The 19,096-nt window shown below is 41.6% G+C and overlaps 1 protein-coding gene and 1 pseudogene across 3 annotated transcripts in view; both read right to left on the reverse strand.

The window, feature by feature from the left end:
• Window positions 1-276: 276 nt before the first annotated feature.
• The window catches only part of SBNO1 (strawberry notch homolog 1), a 123,669-nt gene continuing 104,849 nt past the window's right edge, over window positions 277-19,096 (reverse strand). For all 3 annotated transcript variants that reach the window (XM_056535833.1, XM_056535840.1, XM_056535824.1), the window contains 4 exons: window positions 13,836-13,973; window positions 11,885-11,961; window positions 4,193-4,386; window positions 277-906 (listed from right to left, as the gene is read on the reverse strand). In XM_056535833.1, the coding sequence (XP_056391808.1) occupies window positions 764-906; window positions 4,193-4,386; window positions 11,885-11,961; window positions 13,836-13,973 (552 nt within the window). In that variant the 3' untranslated portion in view covers window positions 277-763. The remainder of the gene's footprint in view (window positions 907-4,192; window positions 4,387-11,884; window positions 11,962-13,835; window positions 13,974-19,096) is intronic.
• On the reverse strand, window positions 18,611-18,786 carry LOC130337590 (U2 spliceosomal RNA; annotated as a pseudogene).

Genomic DNA, 19,096 nt, shown 5'->3' on the forward strand with positions numbered 1-19,096 from the left:
ACTTAAAATATTACATTTTCATCACAATTTAAGAGCAAATGTGTTGAAATAGCATCATACACAGAAGAAAATGCACACAACTTAAATAATTAAATTTAAAATACTATGTAAAAATAAAATGTGCTAAGTGGAGATCAGGAACTGATTATTCCCTATGGTCTGGGACTTGCCAAAGTCTTTGCATTCATGCTTTCAAAGACATGCGCTGCATTAACCAATGTGGGGGAGAAACACAAATATACCCTTTTAAATACAGTGCATTTATGAAAGCATGCATCTTTATTACACGTTAGGAAAACCTTTTATATACATATATTTGTTTATGCATCATACAGTCCACGTACATGCATTTATGGAAAGCTCCCCTTTAAAAGTTATTGATTACCAAATAAGACCCTGAGCGCTATAATGGGAAAATAAATGAGGAAAAAAAAGCAGTGCACTTCTGCCTCAGTGTCACACAGATAAAACAAAAGTGTTCTGAGGGGGGGAAAAAATTATTAAATTAAGGTCTATGAAAACTGGAGCTAATGGGAAGCACCAAAAGTGTAAGGAAAGAAAATGTATGTGCCACTATAAAAAGGAACTTGCAGATTGCCACAAAGATCTCTTGGTGTACGCAAAGTCCTGGTGTTCAACAAAACACAGCGTTCACCTACACTCAAGTAGACTGAACTCTTTGGAATCTGTCCCTGATTCATGTGCACTGTTATGGTTTCTACAGTTTCTCACTATTAAGTCCAAATTTCTGCTTGGCAGATATCTATGGGGTGCTGAAATTGCTGATACTCTGAGGATGAAGTTGTTGCCACATCTGTTGCTGTTGTACCGCAATCTGTTGAGACTGGTCTGAAGTTGATAATAGGGTTATAAGTGACGATACACAATTTGCTGGAATGATTAGACCTGTAAAGAAAAAGATTTAAGTTTAACCATCAAATCTTCAGTCCAAACTTTTTTTTTTTTATTCTTTAAGCTTTCAAAACAACCCTTCTGGCTACTTATTAAGCAAAATCCAAAATTACTAAAGGGTGTGGTTGCTCTTCATAATTCAATGAGGGTGCCGGCTTCAGAATGGCGCAGGTCACAGGACGACACAAGGTAGGTAATAGCAAGAGTGGTTTATTTTCCCAACATGCAACGCGTTTCACTGCTACAGCAGCTTCATCAGGCTTGCGGCTGGCTGCGGTCACTACATGTGCTCACCATTGTTGTGTATGAGGGTACACAACTCCTCCAGGTGAGCTCCATTGCTACTTCGTAGTTCACCATACAGGTCTCTCATTTACTACACCATGGAGCGCTATATTCTTTGTCTCTTTTAGCTCTTCATAATTGACCGTTTTCTCTGTATTCACATGCATACATGGAAGGCTGTCAGTCACTGAATAGAACCACTATCTGGCCACCCCATACAATTTCAACAGCAGCCTGCTAAATACAGAGAACATGAATGGGTCATCCAAGATAGGACTTTACTTAGCCAAAGGATAGGGGATAAGATGTCTGACCGTGGGGGTCCTGCCGCTGGGGACCCCCGCAATCTTGCATTCAGCACCCACCTCGGAGAGGGGGTCCCATAGACTTTCATAGCGGGCGTGACGTCACACGGCTGTCGCAGTGCGGTGGGGGAGGTGCATTATCGGCTTATCGGCAAGGTAATTGCCGATACCGATAATGCCCAAAATCGTTTTAATTTGTATTTTTTGTAATGAAATCACTCAATTCACTAGAAAATGTATGGCAAAACAAAAAATATATTATTTGGGTGTGGAAATTGAAAACAAAAAGGTCAATTTCACCAATTTGGAAGGTTAGTTTTCATGCTGTACACTTTACGGTAAAAAGTACATGTTTTCTTTATTTTGTGGGTCAATGCAATTAAAATAACACCCATGTTAGAACATTACCATTATTGTACTGCTTCCAAAATATTGTTTTTACAAAATAGGTTTGTTTAAAATTGCCTCATTTTGACCACCTATAACTTTCTAATTTTTCTGTATACGGGACTGATCTGTAGATTTTTTTTTGATCTTTTGCATAAATGTGACTTTTTAACCCCTTAAGGACCAAATGTTCTTCTGTTTCCTCACTTTTTTTCCTCCTTACATTTTAAAAATCATAACCCTTTCAATTTTGCACCTAAAAATCCATACGATGGCTTATTGTTTGTGCCACCAATTCTACTTTGTAAAGACTATTAAGTAATTTTACCCAAAAATCTACGATGAAACGGGAAAAAAAAAAAAAAAAAAAACATTGTGCGACCAAATTTGAAGAAAAAACACAATTTCGTAATTTGGGGGGCTTCCGTTTCTACGCAGAAAATTTTTTGGTAAAAATGACACCTTATCTTTATTCTGTAGGTCCATGCGGTTAAAATGATACCCTACTTATATAGGTTTGATTTTGTCGTACTTTCGGAAAAAATCATAACTACATGCACAAAAATTTATACATTTAAAATTGTCATCTTCTGACCCCTATAACTTTTTTATTTTTCTGCATATGGGGCTATATGAGGGCTCATATTTGCGCCGTGATCTGAAGTTTTAATCAGTACAATTTTTGATTGGACTTTTTGATGGCTTTTTTTTGCGCATACGCCATTGACCGTGCGGTTAAATTTACGACATTTTTTTTTATAGTTCGGACATTTACGCATGAGACGATACCACATGATTATTTTTATTATGTTTTCATATTTTTTATATGGAATTTTGGAAAAGGGGGGTGTTTTAAACTTTTATTAAGAAAGGGGTTAATGTGTTTTTTTTTTTTTTTTACTTTTATTGAACTTTTTTTTTACACTATATTAGTCCCCTTAGGGGACTTTTAGGAGGATCCACAGTGGATCGCCCCCCTCCACCCCACTGGACCACCAGGGAGCGTTTACAGGGTTCTTTAGACGCCGCTGTCAACTTTGACAGCGGCGATCTAAAGGGTTAATAGCCGGCCGTGGCGATCGCTGCATGTCTACTATTAACGCCGGCCCTCAGCTACAGGAATCAGCCGGCTGGTATGATGTGGGATCGAGTCGGGAGCCCGCGTCATGCCCGGTTAACGGCCATTGGACGAGTATACACGTCCATGGTCATTAACCAGTTAATTACTTTTTATTAATTCTTTGGAAAGTGATATGGTAAAAAAAAGCAAGCGATATATGGGTGATCAAAATTTTATTGGGGGAGGGGATCCCCCTCTCCCAATAAAAGTTTTAATCGCCCATTTTACCAAAAAAAGTTATAAAATTTTTAACATTTTTTAATTTTATTTATCGCTTGTGTAAATGACCGAACAATATAATCTTTATAAATTTTATTTTTCACTTATTTCATTTTTTTTTTTTATGTCCCCATAGGGGACTTTTAATAGTAATCGTAAGAGATTGCTGATAATACTGATTAGTGCTATGCATATGCATAGCATTGAGCAGGATTAGCAATCTACATCTCTGGTCTGCTAGAAGGTAGACCAGAGAAGACTGAACAGCCATTAAAAGCTCCGCATTACCACAGATGCTGTGATAAATATTGTTCCCAGCATCTGAGGGGTCAGGGTCAAGATGCCTGATGAAGCCGCACCTGCGGTGAAACCCGTAGTATTGTTTTGATAAAGTCATCCTCCACCTACCTGACGTGTCTGCTCCTGCTCAGCGCCATTGAATCCCATCACACCTTGAAGTCTTATCCTGCCTCTGAGGGGTCAATGGCAGACATCAGCCCGATTGCCTGTCTGCCATTACTGGCGGGTCCTGTGCTCGATTCATGTATAGGACGTAAATGTACATCCTGGTGCACTAAGTACCAGTGCATCAGAACATGCATTTACGGCTAATGTCTTTGAGGGGGTTCAGCAAGCATTTAAAGAAAAAAAAGTTTCTGCTAGTTGCACATAAATTTTGTTGTATTCTTATAGGCAGTAGCCTGTGCACTCTTATAATGTGACATTTCGATAGCATAGTAGCTAATTATATTAATTTGTGCAAAAATTTCAAATACTAGTAGCCTCCTGTTTTAGCATTTTGAGAGCCTGAATTAAACAGGTTATATATTTATAATATCTATATATTTTTAGGCAAGTGTTCTTTCTTATTTTTAATGCTGAGCATCAAGATAATGTTGTATTTTTAACCAACATTTTAACCACATACTAGAGACAAGCTTTCCTGTCCATCACTTTTACTTACCAACAATTCTTTGCCCATCTTCAGTTCGTAATCGAACTATTTGCATTTTTACATTTGTACCACTAACAGAGGCAAGAACTCCTTCCACTTTAGTCCAGACACTTAGGACCGAACCACATAAAACATAATATGTCCTGCATCGCAAGCCGATCTCACACACCAGTCCTAAACTTGCCTTTTTACAGTTGCCTCTCCTACAGGGAAGAAAAAAATATATTTTTTGTTACACACAGTGAAAAGGCTCAGTGAAACAGTGGCCTACAGCAACCAATAAAGTGACAGCTTTCATTTTTCAGGGACTAGTTAATATTGGCAACTGCTCCACTTTGAACAAGTTTGGATAAATTTGGCCCTATATGTTCAAATGACCAATTTTGAATGCACTAAACTTAATTCAGGTTAAGTCACAAATATAGCACAAACTCATTGTAGTAAACTTAATTAGGCAATACCAGTATTTTATTCCAAAGTCTGCAACAGTATTTCTAAACCATGGTCAAGAATATGTACTAAAAATAAGAGTAACAAATCTCTCAATTTCACTTCACTTCTGTGTTTAACCCCTTAAGGACTAAGCCCATTTTGGCCATAAGGACTATTTAAAGACAATTTTATTTTTACGTTTTTGTTTTTTCCTCCTAGACTTCAAAAAATCATAACTTTTATATTTTCAAAGGAGGAAAGTTGTCCAGCAAGGGAATAGAGCAAAAATCCTCTTTATTATTAAAAGCCAGCATACTGGATACAAAGTGACGCGTTTCAGGTGTCCATCTGCACCCTTAGTCGTACGATTTAGGGTGCAGATGGACAGCTGAAACACATCACTTTGTATCCTGTTTGCTGGCTTTTAAATAATAAAGAAGATTTTAGCACTATTCCCTCGCTGGACAACTTTCCTTCTTTGCTATAATGCCTCAGTGGGGGCTTGTCCTTTGTAATGCCACCACTCACTTTACCATCAAATGTACGGCGCAACCAAAAAAACACTGTGGGGAAATTAAAAGAAAACCGCAATTTTGCAAATTTTGGGGTTGTTAACCCACTGTTGTCCGAGCAGAGCAGGGGGAACCGTCGGTGACCCATGCCGTAGGCCACTCATCATCAGCGGCAGTGGTCGGCGATGACATGTGGCTTCCTGGTGCAGACTACGGAAGCCTGTGAGTTGCCTAGCAACATCTGGAGGGCTACAGTTTGAGACCACTGCACAGTGATCTCCAAGCTGTAGCCCTCCAGCTGTTGCAAAACTACAACTCCCAGCATGCCCAGACAGCTGTTTGGGCATGCTGGGATTTGTAGTTTTGCAACAGGTGGAGGGCTACAGCCTGGAGATCACTGTGCAGTGGTCTCTGAACTGTGGCCCTTCAGATCTTGCAAAACTACAAGTCTCAGCATGCCCAAACAGCAAACAGCTGTCTCGGCATGCTGGGAGTTGTAGTTGCGTACCTCCAGCTGTTGCATAACTACATCTCCCAGCATGCCCTTCGGCGATCAGTACATGCTGGGAGTTGTAGTTTTGCAACAGCTGGAGGCACACTGGTTGGAAAATACTGAATTAGGTTGGAAAACCTTTAGTTAGGTTCTGTAACCTAATTCAGTATTTTCCAACCAGTGTGTCTCCAGCTGTTGTAAAAGTACAACTCCCAGCATGTACAGTCCTTCAGTGCATGCTGGGAGTTGTAGTGCATGTGAATGTACACATTCAAGTTTAAGCTGCAGCAAATTTTCCGCCACAGGGCAAACTCCTGGTGGGAAACTCACTGGAAACCCCCACCCGTGTGAATGTACCCTAAAAACACTACACTACCACATAATAAAGGGTAAAACACTACATATATACCCCACTACACTGTAACCCCCCCCCCCCCCCCCTCCAATAAAAACATATCGTACGGCAGTGTTTCCAAAACGGAACCTCCAGAGAAATTGGGTTACAAATTTTGGGGGCTTTCTCCTTTTACCCCATGTAAAAATAAAAAATATGGGTCTACTAGAACAGGTTAGTGTAAAAAAAAATGAAGATTTTGAATTTGAGCCTCCAATTTGCTGTTATTCCTGTGAAACACCTAAAGGGTTAAACTTTCTGAATGTCATTTTGAATACGTTTATAGAAGTAATTATAGAAGTAATTTACAAATCTGTTTAACTTCCTGGCACCAGTTCATTTAAAAAATAAAAATAAAAAATAAAATAAAAATAAAAGTTTTCCACTAGAGTACCCCTTTAAGATCAAAATGGGCTTGGTCCCGAAGGGGTTAAAAAAAAAAAAAGAAGTAAAAAAGATCGCTAACTTTTTAACCAAATTAGTATGTTTAAAATCCCTCTATTTTGAAGACCTATAACTTCCATTTTTCCATATAAGCAGCGGTTTGAGGGCTAATTTTTTTGCGCAGTGGTCTGTACTTTTTATTGATACCATATTTGCATATATAAAAACTAAATTTTTTTAATCAATTTTTTTGGGAATAAAATGTTATAAAAAAAGCAGCTGTTCTCGCTGTTCACCATACGGTATCATTAACATTATATTTTAAAAGTTCGGATATTTACGGCAATACCAATATCTATTCAATTTTTTCAAATACTTTTTGGGAGTGAAATGGGGAAAATGGGACAATTTACGTTTTTATTGGGGGAGGGGATTTTTCAATTTTTTTACTTTCATTTTTACACTTTAGTAGTGCCCATAGGTGACTATTTATAGCAAACATTCGATTGCTAATACTGTTCAGTGCCATGCATAGGGCATAGCACTGATCAGTGTTATCGGTCGTCATCTGCTTTGGTCTGCTCGAGCTCAGACCAGAGCAGAAGACCCGTGGAAGGCAGCGGAGGCAGGTGAGGGGACCTCTTTCTGCCGTTCTGGATGACCGGATAGCTGCGGGCAATACGATCATCCATTTTAGTGACCGCACTGTCGCAGATGCCATGATCCGTATTGATCACGGCATCTGAGGGGTTAATGGCGGACATCCGCGGGATCGCGGATGTCCACCATTACCGGTGGGTCCCTGGCTGCTATCAGCAACCAGGACCTGCCACGCATGACCCAAGCATCACTCCGATGCTCGCGGTTATGTACAGGACGTAAATGTCCGTTAAGTATCACCTCACCAGGACGTACATTTACGTCCTGAGTCGTTAACGAGTTAAAGGGGTACTCCGCTGCTCAGCGTTTGAAAAAAAGCTGGTCGGGCCCCCTCTCAAACTTCAATTGAGGGGACGGGGCTATGACATCACGAGCTCCCAGCGCTGGCTTCAACGTTCGGAACAGTTTGTTCCAAACGCTGAGCAGCAGAGTACCCCTTTAACATCCAAGGAAGTATATTTACGTCCATGGCCGGCTCCCGCGATATAACACTGGGTCACACGGTGACCCCGCTTCATATCTAGTCTGTCGGTCTCAGGACCCGGTGCTAATAGCGCGCGGCAGCGATGGCGGTGCCGCGCGCTATTAACCCTTTAGACGTGGCGTTCAAAGTTGAACGCCGTGTCTAAAACGAAAGTGAAAGCTGCCCGGCTGCTCAGTGGGGCTGATAGAGACCACCGCAGTGAAAATGTCACCGCAGGTCCTCTTACCTGCCTCTGGCGTCTGAGATGCAGGCTTGAGCAATCGACCACAGATAACACTGATCACTGCAAAGCTATGGCTTTGCAGTGAACAGTGCTGGCAATCAGTGTGTGCAGTGCTATAGGTCCCTATGTGAGCTATAACACTGCAAAAAAAAAAAAAGTGTAAAAAAAATAAAATAAAATAAAAGAATGTGATTTAATTTCCTTAATAAAAGTTCAAATCACCCCCCTTTTCCCATTAAAAAAAAAAAAAAAAAAACACCATGTAAATAAAAATAAATAGAAACATATGTGGTACGCGTACGTAAATGTCAGAACTATAAAAATATATCATTAATTAAACCGCACGGTCAATGGCGTACCCGCAAAAAAAATTCAAAAATTCAAAAATAACGCATTTTTGGTCGCTTTTTAGATCATGAAAAAATGAATAAAAAGCGATAAAGTCCGATCAATACAAAAATGGTACGCTAAAACATCAGATCATGGCGCAAAAAATTGGCCCTCATACCGCCCCATACGCAGAAAAAAAAAGAAAAAGTTTGTTATAGGGGTCAGAAGACGACAATTTTAAACGTATACATTTCCGTGCATGTAGTTATGATTTTTTCCAGAAGTGCGACAAAATCAAACCGATATAAGTAGGGTATCATTTTAATTGTATAGACCTACAGAATAAAGATCAGGTCAATTTTACTGAAAAATGTACTACGTAGAAACGGAAGCCCCCAAAAGTTACAAAATGGCGTTTTTTTTCTTAAGTTTCATCGCACAATGATTTTTTTTCCCGTTTTGCTGTAGACTTTTGGGTAAAATGACTGATGTCACTGCAAAGTAGAATTGGTGGCGCAAAAAATAAGCCATCATATGGATTTTTAGGTGTTTTTATTTGTTTACACCATTGACTGGTCTGTTTTATGAACATTTTGATAGTTCAGACATTTTAACCCTTTAAGGACTCAGGGTTTTTCCGTTTTTGCACTTTCGTTTTTTCCTCCTTACCTTTTAAAAATCATAACCCTTTCAATTTTCCACCTAAAAATCCATATTATGGCTTATTTTTTGCGTCGCCAATTCTACTTTGCAGTGACATTAGTCATTTTACCCAAAAATGCACGGCGAAACGGAAAAAAAATCATTGTGCGACAAAATCAAGATAAAAAACGCCATTTTGTAACTTTTGGGGGCTTCCGTTTCTACTCAGTGCATATTTCGGTAAAAATTACACCTTTTATTCTGTAGGTCCATACGGTTAAAATGATACCCTACTTATATAGGTTTGATTTTGTCGCACTTCTGGAAAAAATCATAACTACATGCAGGAAAATTTATACGTTTAAAAAGGTCATCTTCTGACCCCTATAACTTTTATTTTTCCACGTACAGGGCGGTATGAGGACTCATTTTTTGCGCCGTGATCTGAAGTTTTTATCGGTATGATTTTTGTTCTGATCGGACTTTTTGATCACTTTTTATTCATTTTTTTAATGGTATAAAAAATGACCAAAATACGCTTTTTTTGACTTTGGAATTTTTTTGCGCGTACGCCATTGACCGTGCGGTTTAATTAATGATACATTTTTATAGTTCGGACATTTACGCACGCGGCGATACCACATATGTTTATTTATTTTTTTACACGGTTTTATTTTTTTTATGGGAAAAGGGGGTGATTCAAACGTTTATTAGGGAAGGGCTTAAATGACCTCTATTAACACTTTTTTTTTTACATTTTTTTTGCAGTGTTATAGGTCCCATAGGGACCTATAACACTGCACACACTGATCTCCTATGCTGATCACTGGCGTGTATTAACACGCCTGTGATCAGCATTATCGGCGCTTGACTGCTCCTGCCTGGACCTCAGGCACGGAGCAGTCATTCGTCGATCGGACACCGAGGAGGCAGGTAAGGGCCCTCCCGGTGTCCGATCAGCTGTTCGGGACGCCGCGATTTCACCGCGGCGGTCCCGAACAGCCCGACTGAGCAGCCGGGATACTTTCAGTTTCACTTTAGAAGCGGCGGTCAGCTTTGACCGCCGCTTCTAAAGGGTTAATACCGCACATCGCCGCGATCGGCGATGTGTGGTATTAGCCGCGGGTCCCGGCCGTTGAGGAGCGCCGGGACCGAAGCGATATGATGCAGGATCGCGGCGCGATCCCGCTTCATATCGCGGGAGCCGGCGCAGGACGTAAATATACGTCCTGCGTCGTTAAGGGGTTAAACATGTTTTTTCCCCCATTTTTCAAATAAAATAACGTAAAGGGGGTGACTTAAACATATTAGGGAAGGGACAATTTATTCACAATTTTTTTTTTTGTCCCCATAGGAGACTATTACATGTAGTCTTTCAATTAAATACACTAAACAATGCTGTGCCTTAGCACAGCATTGATGAGTGTTATTGGTGCTCCATTACTACAGACTTCCTGCAGTGAAGTAGCACCACACAGACAAGACAGGTATGTAGGGACCCTTTGCCCATCCTCTCAGCTGATTGGGACCCCAGAATGCTGTGGTCTAAAAGGTTAATGCCGGATATTGACCCAATTGGACCAGTTTGGCATTAGCTGTGGGTCCTGGCTGCTGATAGCAACTGGGACACACCGGGAGTGGGACTTAAATATACGTCTTGCATCCTCTGGAGGTTAAAAAGTGGTAATCAGAAGCAAGTTCCAAAAAAAAACATGTTCCACTTTATAAAAGGAAAAAAATAAAAATAAAAGCACAAAGAAATAATTTAGCATAACTATTTACCCCTTAAGGACACAGTCCATTTTGGCCTTAAGAACACAGCCAATTTTCCTATTTTTTCTTTCATTTTTTCCTTTTCACCTTTTAAGAGCCATAATCCCTATTTTTCTATTCACAGAGCCACATAAGGGCTTGTTTTTTGCATGACCAATCAAATTTTGTAATGATTGCTTTCAGTGCAATAAAAAAAAAAAAGCATATCTGGGGGAAAAAATAAGAAACTATTTTGGGGGCTTTCGTTTTTACACAGTGCACTTTACAGTAAATTTGACATTTCCTTTATTCTGTGGGTCAATACAATTAAACCATTATGTCTGGTTACACGTTTTCTATTGCTTAGAAAATAAAATAAGTATACTTATATTTGCCCAATTCTAACCTTTCTAATGTTTCAATCTGCGGGGCTGTATAAGGGTTAATTTTTTTTTTGCGCTGTAATCTGTAGATTTTATATGGTCACCACTTTTGTGCATGTGACTTTTTGATCAATTTTTAATTTATTCATTTTGGGATGAAAGGACAAATAAATAAATGCATAACAATTTTGGACTTTGTTATGCAATTCACAGTGCAGCATCATGACCATTATATTTATGTAACAAAAGCATATGTTTATATATATTTTTTTTAAGTTTTTATGGGAAGGGGGGCTTTTTATTTTTTTTTAACAACTTTTTACTATTATGAACTAATAGCAGCAATCATGAAACAAAATCAGTGATATTGTTGGCGATCCACTAGTACATATTGTCAGAAGTCAGATCATACAAGCAGATTGCAGAAGAGTAGCACAAAGTAGGTGAGGGGACTAGAGATGAGAGAACTTACAGTAAATTCGATTCGTCACGAACTTCTCGGCATTTGATGACTTTTCCTGCGTAAATTAGTTCAGCTTTCAGGTGCTCCCGTGGGCTGGAAAAGGTGGATACAGTCCTAGGAGACGCTTTCCTAGGAATGTATCCACCTTTTCCAGCACACCGGAGCACCTGAAGGCTGAACTAATTTACGCAGGATAAGTCATCAACTGCCGAGCCAAGAAGTTTGTGACGAATCGAATTTACTGTAAGTTCGCTCATCTCTAGAGGGAACCTCCAGCAATTTTCACTCCGCTTGCTTCATAGATTGTACATACTGCACTGCAGGTACACGCCGGTGCACCAAGTACTAGGCGGCAAAGGCACACATTTATGCCCGCCATTCCTTAGGGGTTAATTTAGGGTCTATTGAATATGTATTCTACTACTTATTAACATTGGGTGGTAACCCTGCCATTCTTGAAAGACCAAAAAAAAGCTGTCAGGACTAGTTACATGTAAAACGATCTAGTAAATATTGTTCTGTAGGTAGGAATAGTTCTCAATTACTCACCAATAAGCATGAGTACAAATATCAGCAGATGATATGTACTGTTCTTTCCAGTGAGAAAAGGCATCATCAGATGTTACCTAGCAAGATAATACAAAATAAGAACAAGCCATAATTTATATCCTGACTGTTTTGTTTGAGCATGAAAACTATTGGAAAGCCTACAAAAGAAAGAATCTTACAATCTGAAGCCTATCATGCATGGTCTAAATAACAAAATTAATAACAAAATTAAACTCTTAGGCACCTTGTGTAAATTAATAATTTGTTATATACCATCAATAAATTAACCAAAATGACTCTTTACTACGGAAAAAAAAAAAACTATAAAGTCTTGGCTACTAGGTGTCTCATTTTCCTGCAATCTGCTGTCCACCCCATTTTAGGTAAATCCATTTCTAGCAGTAGAGAAGAGAGGATGGGGCTTTAGTTCTGTAGGAGAAAGCATGACGTGTGTACATGTACCCATAAGGTGTTGAAGGAAACTCAAACTTCAAGCAACATAACAGGTGCAGACAGCAGGCTCCTGACAAATTATGATTATAATGCCTTACCATCTCAGAGAAATCATAGCTTAACCCTGTGATGACCCCTTGAACTTAGATTTTTCTAAGACTCATAACTTGTACTTTTTTTTTTTCACTAGAGCACTTTATTTAATCAAAAATGTATTTTGAAGCAAAAAAATTTAAAAAGTATATGTACGCAGGGGTGCAGATGGGACTACTAGACACCTGGGATTACTGGCATTTAATCATTTAAATGACGAACATCGGTGTAATCGCCAATGTCAGTAATTACTGGTTGATGTCTGCTGGTAAGACTTGTGGGTCCATGCCATGTTCCCCGCCCCATGACGTACCAGTACATCAAGGATTGGGTAGGAGTTAAGAATGCTGCCAAGGCCCAGGAAACTAGTCACTGGAGCTAGTCTTGGTGGCTGTTCTCCTCACCGAGTGTATATGGAGAGACGCATTAAAGATGGGTGAGAAGTCACTCAGGGCCGGTGGAGCGAGAGCAGCAGTAAGGGACTGCCACCCACGACTATTAGGCAGCATTTTTAGATTGATTTCTCACTGCTGCTGTTCAGTCATCTTTAGCAGTTCTTGGTTTTTGTGATGTCCTGCTGTCGGTTTCCTTTCTACACATGTAGCACTTAGGGGAACCCAACACATCAATAACCCCATTACACCCCCCCTGTCCATATCATCTATAGTGTTGTATTGTAAACCCCCAACACGATGCCAGCCTGTTCAGTTCACTGCACATTCTCCAACACTAACCATGTCTTGGCATAGCAGAGTGGAGATGTACAAGTAGGTGCTGTCCAGTGACTGGCCAGAAAAATAAGGGAAGGGCAGTCCCAGGTGTATGTACTACTGGCAAACCGCCAATCTCTGGCCCTGCTTTCTGAATGGAGAGAATTAAAAATAGCTGTGCACCATGGAAAAGACTCATCGGTTCAATAAAAGAACAGAACACTTAAATCATCTAGTCAACAAATCAACACAAAACTTTTGTCTGAAAATACATCTTGTACGTCTGAACCACCACCAAAAGCGAATCCGTTAATACTGGTAAATTCCCCCCATGGTGTGTAAATCCAACCTTACTGAAAAAACACTCATAAATCTGAATATAAAATCTAAAGCTCATAAATGTGAAAATATTAAACTAGCAGCAATTTCATGTTACCCTAACCAAGTGCTATGACATTTAAGAGAAGACATGTTTAAACAGCAAGTAATGCTCATCTGTCTTTCTCCTGCCTGTCCCACTACGACTGACTGGTCACTCATCTTAACACAAATTTACCAGTTTCAATAGAACTGCACTAAGCCCACTTTTTCTGATGCATGACATCACACACTTATTCCTCCATGTTTTTTTCTGATGTGCCAGCAAATTGTTTAAAAAGGACAAACCCATTGAAGCCCCTCCACAAATAGATTACCTTCTTATATTTCTTTCTCAATTCTGACAATGTTTCAAGTTTCAGTTGTTTTCCAGTATTTGGCCTGTACACCAGAAAAAGCTTCTTTTTGGGGTTGATTTCTTTAACTAAAACAGCTGTTTTCTTGTTATTTCTTATCTGCAGAGGAAGAACAATTTATTATCAACACAAAATAAGACTGCAGAAAGGTAAAAAATAAACTACAACCACCAAGCTGGGGAACATTGTGTTAATGTGTTGAAAACAACCCATAGGTCAAGATAGCTACATGAGATTCTTCACTTATATGCATTTTTACAATAAGATTAAGGGTCCATGCAAAGTACGGAGTTTCCGAGCGTCAATGGGATTCCGCTCCACAGTGCACACTACTGAATTTTAGAGGAGGAACTTCCCACTGATGAACCCACCATGTTAATTTTTTCTGCAAAATACAAAGCAGAATGCATTGCTGGTTATGGGGACCATCAATGTCTGCATTTTCTAGTGTCGGCTAATTCAGTTGGCGCACGCCACTTGCAGGAACTCAACCCAGACTTTAACCGTGGAATATCCGCATGGATATAGAGGACCGCTTGAAAATGCGCCGTCTCAGACGGCGATGCATTTTCTTGTAGAAGTTGCAAAAACACTGAACAAGTTGCGAACGCTGGAATCAGGATATCTGCGGCAGCAACATCTGTGAAATTCTGTCATATGAACAGCGCAGAAGAATCCGATTGAAATCAATGGAACTCTGCTGCTGCAGAAAGTCTGTGAGGATGATTTATGCGAAATTCCGCTTGGACATGTGAACCCGGCCTAATACTGCAATAGCAAAATACAATTGTACCCGCCCTCCTTTCTGAACAAACACACTTTATCTCTGTCAGGTTATGCTCTCTAGTTGCTATAAATACAAACACAAGCTTTTTCAATGAGGAGAGTAAATTGTAGAAAAACACTGCAGTGGCTCTTCCACCCAAGAAGGTCAGGATGAAAGGAGTAGTTGGCTTCAATCGTTCCTTTATTGAAAACATAAAAAAAAATTAAAAAATCTAAAAATAACAAAATACCCAAAAAATTTATACGAGAGAGATTTTATGGAGAGTACAAAAAAAAAAATCTCCTTTTCTCGGTCGCTCTTCATTGGGGGACACCTATACTGATGGGACGTACTAAAGCAGTCCCCTAGGGTGGGAAAAACAACCACTAGCGAAAGGGGAGCATTCTCGACACTGAACACACTCGACCGTAAGGCCTGCGGACAAGACCCCAGGCCAGAGACAACTGAGGCCCAGAAACTGAGCTCCTGGAGATCCCCCATCCATGGATACGGATTAGGACACCAAGGAAGAGACTGTGCTTCGCAGAGACTCTAAACCTACGTCCATATGGAGATACAAGAAAAGGTCAACTAGGAAGCCAGATGGGCCGGAACCACCCTGAAGAAAGTAGGAAACCAACGCCAAGGAACACAGAACCAGACAGAAGGCTAGCCCGGCTGGAAAACAAAAATGGAAAAGTGAACAACAAGAGAGCCCCATCCAGAGTCAACCGATTCAAGAGAACATGGCGGAAAAAATGCCTGGGAGAGCAGTGGATGCCTGAGGAGAAGTCGCACACAGACGAGGAGACCAGAAAACCACTGAGAAAAGGAAAGACTGAAACCGGCTCTAGAGATCTGGCAGATAAGATCAATGACCTGAAAGTCCACTGATCCAAAAACCCCTATCCCAGGGGCCCCATGTGAGCACCCGGGAGGCGAAATGAGCTTGACTGGCAGAATCCGGATGACCGGAACGCCTTTCATCTTGGGAGTACATGGACCCCAAAAGGAGGAGACAGAAGGAAGAACGAACAAAAAAGTAGCAGAAAGTCCTGAAAAGGGCATCCTGGAACACCAGAGCGACAGATATGGGAAGTGGAGGTTCCTGAGTCTCCTGAAAGACTTACACCCGAAGGGTAAGTAAACTCAAGGTTCCCAAAATGCTCCGGATGACAAACTTCTGTGACGAGAAAGAAGAAGTGCGGAACAGAAAAACCACTCCACAAATGGGATCGCGAAGAAGTCTGGGCAGGATTGCTACACGTGCCCGAGACCTTATCCATCACTAAGGCCCAAGAACCAGGAGAGCCGACCTAGAAAAAAAGGCACACCACAGCATCCTGGGGTAGTGTCCAAGACAAGGAGACTAACCGGCCTTGAACCCGAGTGGTCCGAGCGGATCAGAGCACTCCGAAGCAACATCCCCAGGATGGGAATGGAGGGGGAACAACAAGGAACCCAGCAGGGCACAGGAAGGTTATCCCAGAGATGGTGATGTCAGTGTAGTGCAACTGACACTGTCAAAGGGGAGGATGAACACACCCTACAGGGAGATTGCACCAAGGAAGGAGGAGAGCAATGGAAGGACCCCAACAGCAGACAGTGTCGTCGAGCCATACATGAGTGCATAAACTCTGCCAACAGAGGAGAGTGTCAAGGCTGCATGAGTAGCAGTAGACATCCAAGAAACCTGGAAGAGAGCCAGGCTGCAATAGTGGGCAAAAGCACACAAGTATAGGCAGTAAAAAGCTCATCTGAATGCTCACAGTCAAAAAAACCAAGGGCCCAGCCTGATACCCCACCTATATAGTGGGAAGAGAGAGAAGGCTCCATCTTGGTAGTACAAAGCGCTCAGCGAAATAGTCCCCCTAGATGAGGGGAAAACAAAGGGTGGTCAAGAGGAAACCCATGCCCTGACCAACCCCTGAGGAAGGGAGATGAAAAAGTGTGCCAGGCACTGTAGGAGCAGAGAAATGCCGCCCCACGGAAACGGAACAAAGTACTGAGTGTGCGGAGCACCCAGGAACTCTGCTATAACACAATGAGGTATGGAGGAGCCAATGTGCATCCCCAGAGGGATCGGAATCCTGAACCCTGGTGCTGGGCAAAGATCCAGAGACGTGACTACGAATGCAAGTAAGTAGCACACACAAATACAAAGCAACCAACAGCATTGAGAGGGACACTCCATTAGGATGAAACCCTGGACCAGATGGACGCCAACAGTCAACCCGGTTGAGTCTAAGGCACCTGAGCCACCCTGCCCAGGAACTCCGGAAGATACCTAGAGACATTGGGGGGGGGGGGGCGCGCATAAGGCCCATGCCAGCACAAGGGTGCTCATCCACCGCAGACCTGCAGAAACAAGATCACAGGAAGGCCCGAGGCACACCTCACCGATAGAAGGGAAGGTGGGCTATACATGTGCAGGGGGGGGGCCTTAGCAGACATAGGGACACAGAAATTTCCAATGAACATACAGAGAGACCCTAAGTGGAGATTCACATGGAAGTGAGTCACCAGATTGCAGTCGCGGGAGCTGCAAAAATGGGGGAGGAGACCAGGAGAAGCAGAAAGCGATGCAGACAGAGTGGCTATCTGGCATGGGAACCATGGCCCCACCAGGTCCCGCCTTCAGACCCACACACAAAATGTGGGCCACTAGCCTTAAGCCTTGAGAGTGGCAGGCATGTGGAGAGGGACCTGGTAAAGTAGGGAACCCCACAAACCAGCATAAGGCGCATTGAAGAGGGCTATCGCGCAACATGGGGAGACCCACTTAGAACTACGTCCAGGCAGTGGGAAGTGTATGGTAGTTGATCCGATGTAGCAGTAAACTACGGAGACAGCCGTCCGGCTGACAGATGGAGGATTCCTGAGCACAAAGGAAAGCTCCTTCGAACCCTCCCCATAGACAGTGGGACACAGGAGTGCGTCCAAACTTATGGGCGTCCCAGTGGTTTAGGAGACCATGCAGACTAATGACTGACAGCAGACCCTTGTCCCTGCAGGAACCCTCTGACAGTCCTTACACCAATAGTGAGGTACAGGAAGCCACAGCTATGCACGCGGCAGCCCAGAGATGGGAACTAACAGCAGCGGAAACTGTGCAGACAACAGTCTAGCGTAATGAGTGACCCTCATAAGGGGACAGAGTCAGATAGCAATAACTGTGCCCCTTTGACACATGTGAAAAGGCAGTGAAGCCTAGAATCCATGAATAGAATCCCCGTCACCCTAGGAGATCAGAGGGGGGGGGGGGGGGTTTAGGAACCGTGGATTGAATCCCCTACGCCCTGTAGAGGGTCCACAGGACATGCCAGGTCACTCCACTGGACACTGCGCACTAGCAGGGGGGTACCAGAACTTCAGCCGCAGATACTTCATCCCTTGGAGAAGTGACAGGCGGCAGAGAAAACCATGCAGACCACTGTCTGGCTTAGTGGTATGGGTCCATGTAGACAACAGGACACTCCAGCAGTCACCTCGCACTAGCAGTGGGGTACCGGAACTCCAGCCACGGACGTGGCAGTTGTGAGATGAACTACTGTCTGGCCTAATGAAAACAGGTGCAATCCATGGCCATGCAGGGACACTTCCACTGAGACCTCGCACTGGACGTTGGGATCCGGGACAGCAGCCGCGGATGTGGCAGCCTGTGGAGGAGGGAATGATTTATGTACACAACAAAAACACCTGCGGACATGGCAAACATGTTATGACAATGTGAGGTAGAGGAGAAACAGTCCTGACTGTTACCCCTGTATCTTCCAAGGAATCATGAAATCCCTGGCACAACCCGCCACAGCGAGTCGCATGTCTCTGACAGAAAGGGAACCCTGGCGAAAGCAGGTATGCCAGAGGCATACCTCAACTGACTCATGCACTGTCATCAGGTCCCGTACAGAGTCATAGAGACAAGAAAGGGGCCCGTAGACAGTCCCAGGAAAAAAAAAAGAGCCCAGCAGATTTTTTTTAACGCCATTTCGGGTCAAAGCATGGGTGACTAAAGCAAGCCTCGAATGGGCCCACGTGCCCAAAAATCCAATTAACATATTGTCCCCAGCTAGGGGACGTATCAGATGTTAAATTGATAAGAATAGATGCTATACTTGATCGCAGCCCAAAAGGCCGAAAAGCAAAAAGATAGTACAGGCTGTAATTTGTGTCCCCAGAGACCACAAATTATTGGCCACAAGAGAGACCAGCATTTATATATTATATATTATATATTATATATATATATATATATATAATATATATATATATAATATATATAATATATATAATATATATAATATATATATAATATATAATATATATATAATATATAATATATATATATTATATAATATATAATATATATATATATTATATAATATATATATAATATATAATATATATATATATTATATAATATATATATAATATATATAATATATATATAATATAT

This window comes from Hyla sarda, chromosome 1 (genome assembly GCF_029499605.1).
Source record: "Hyla sarda isolate aHylSar1 chromosome 1, aHylSar1.hap1, whole genome shotgun sequence".
Classification (NCBI taxonomy): domain Eukaryota; kingdom Metazoa; phylum Chordata; class Amphibia; order Anura; family Hylidae; genus Hyla; species Hyla sarda.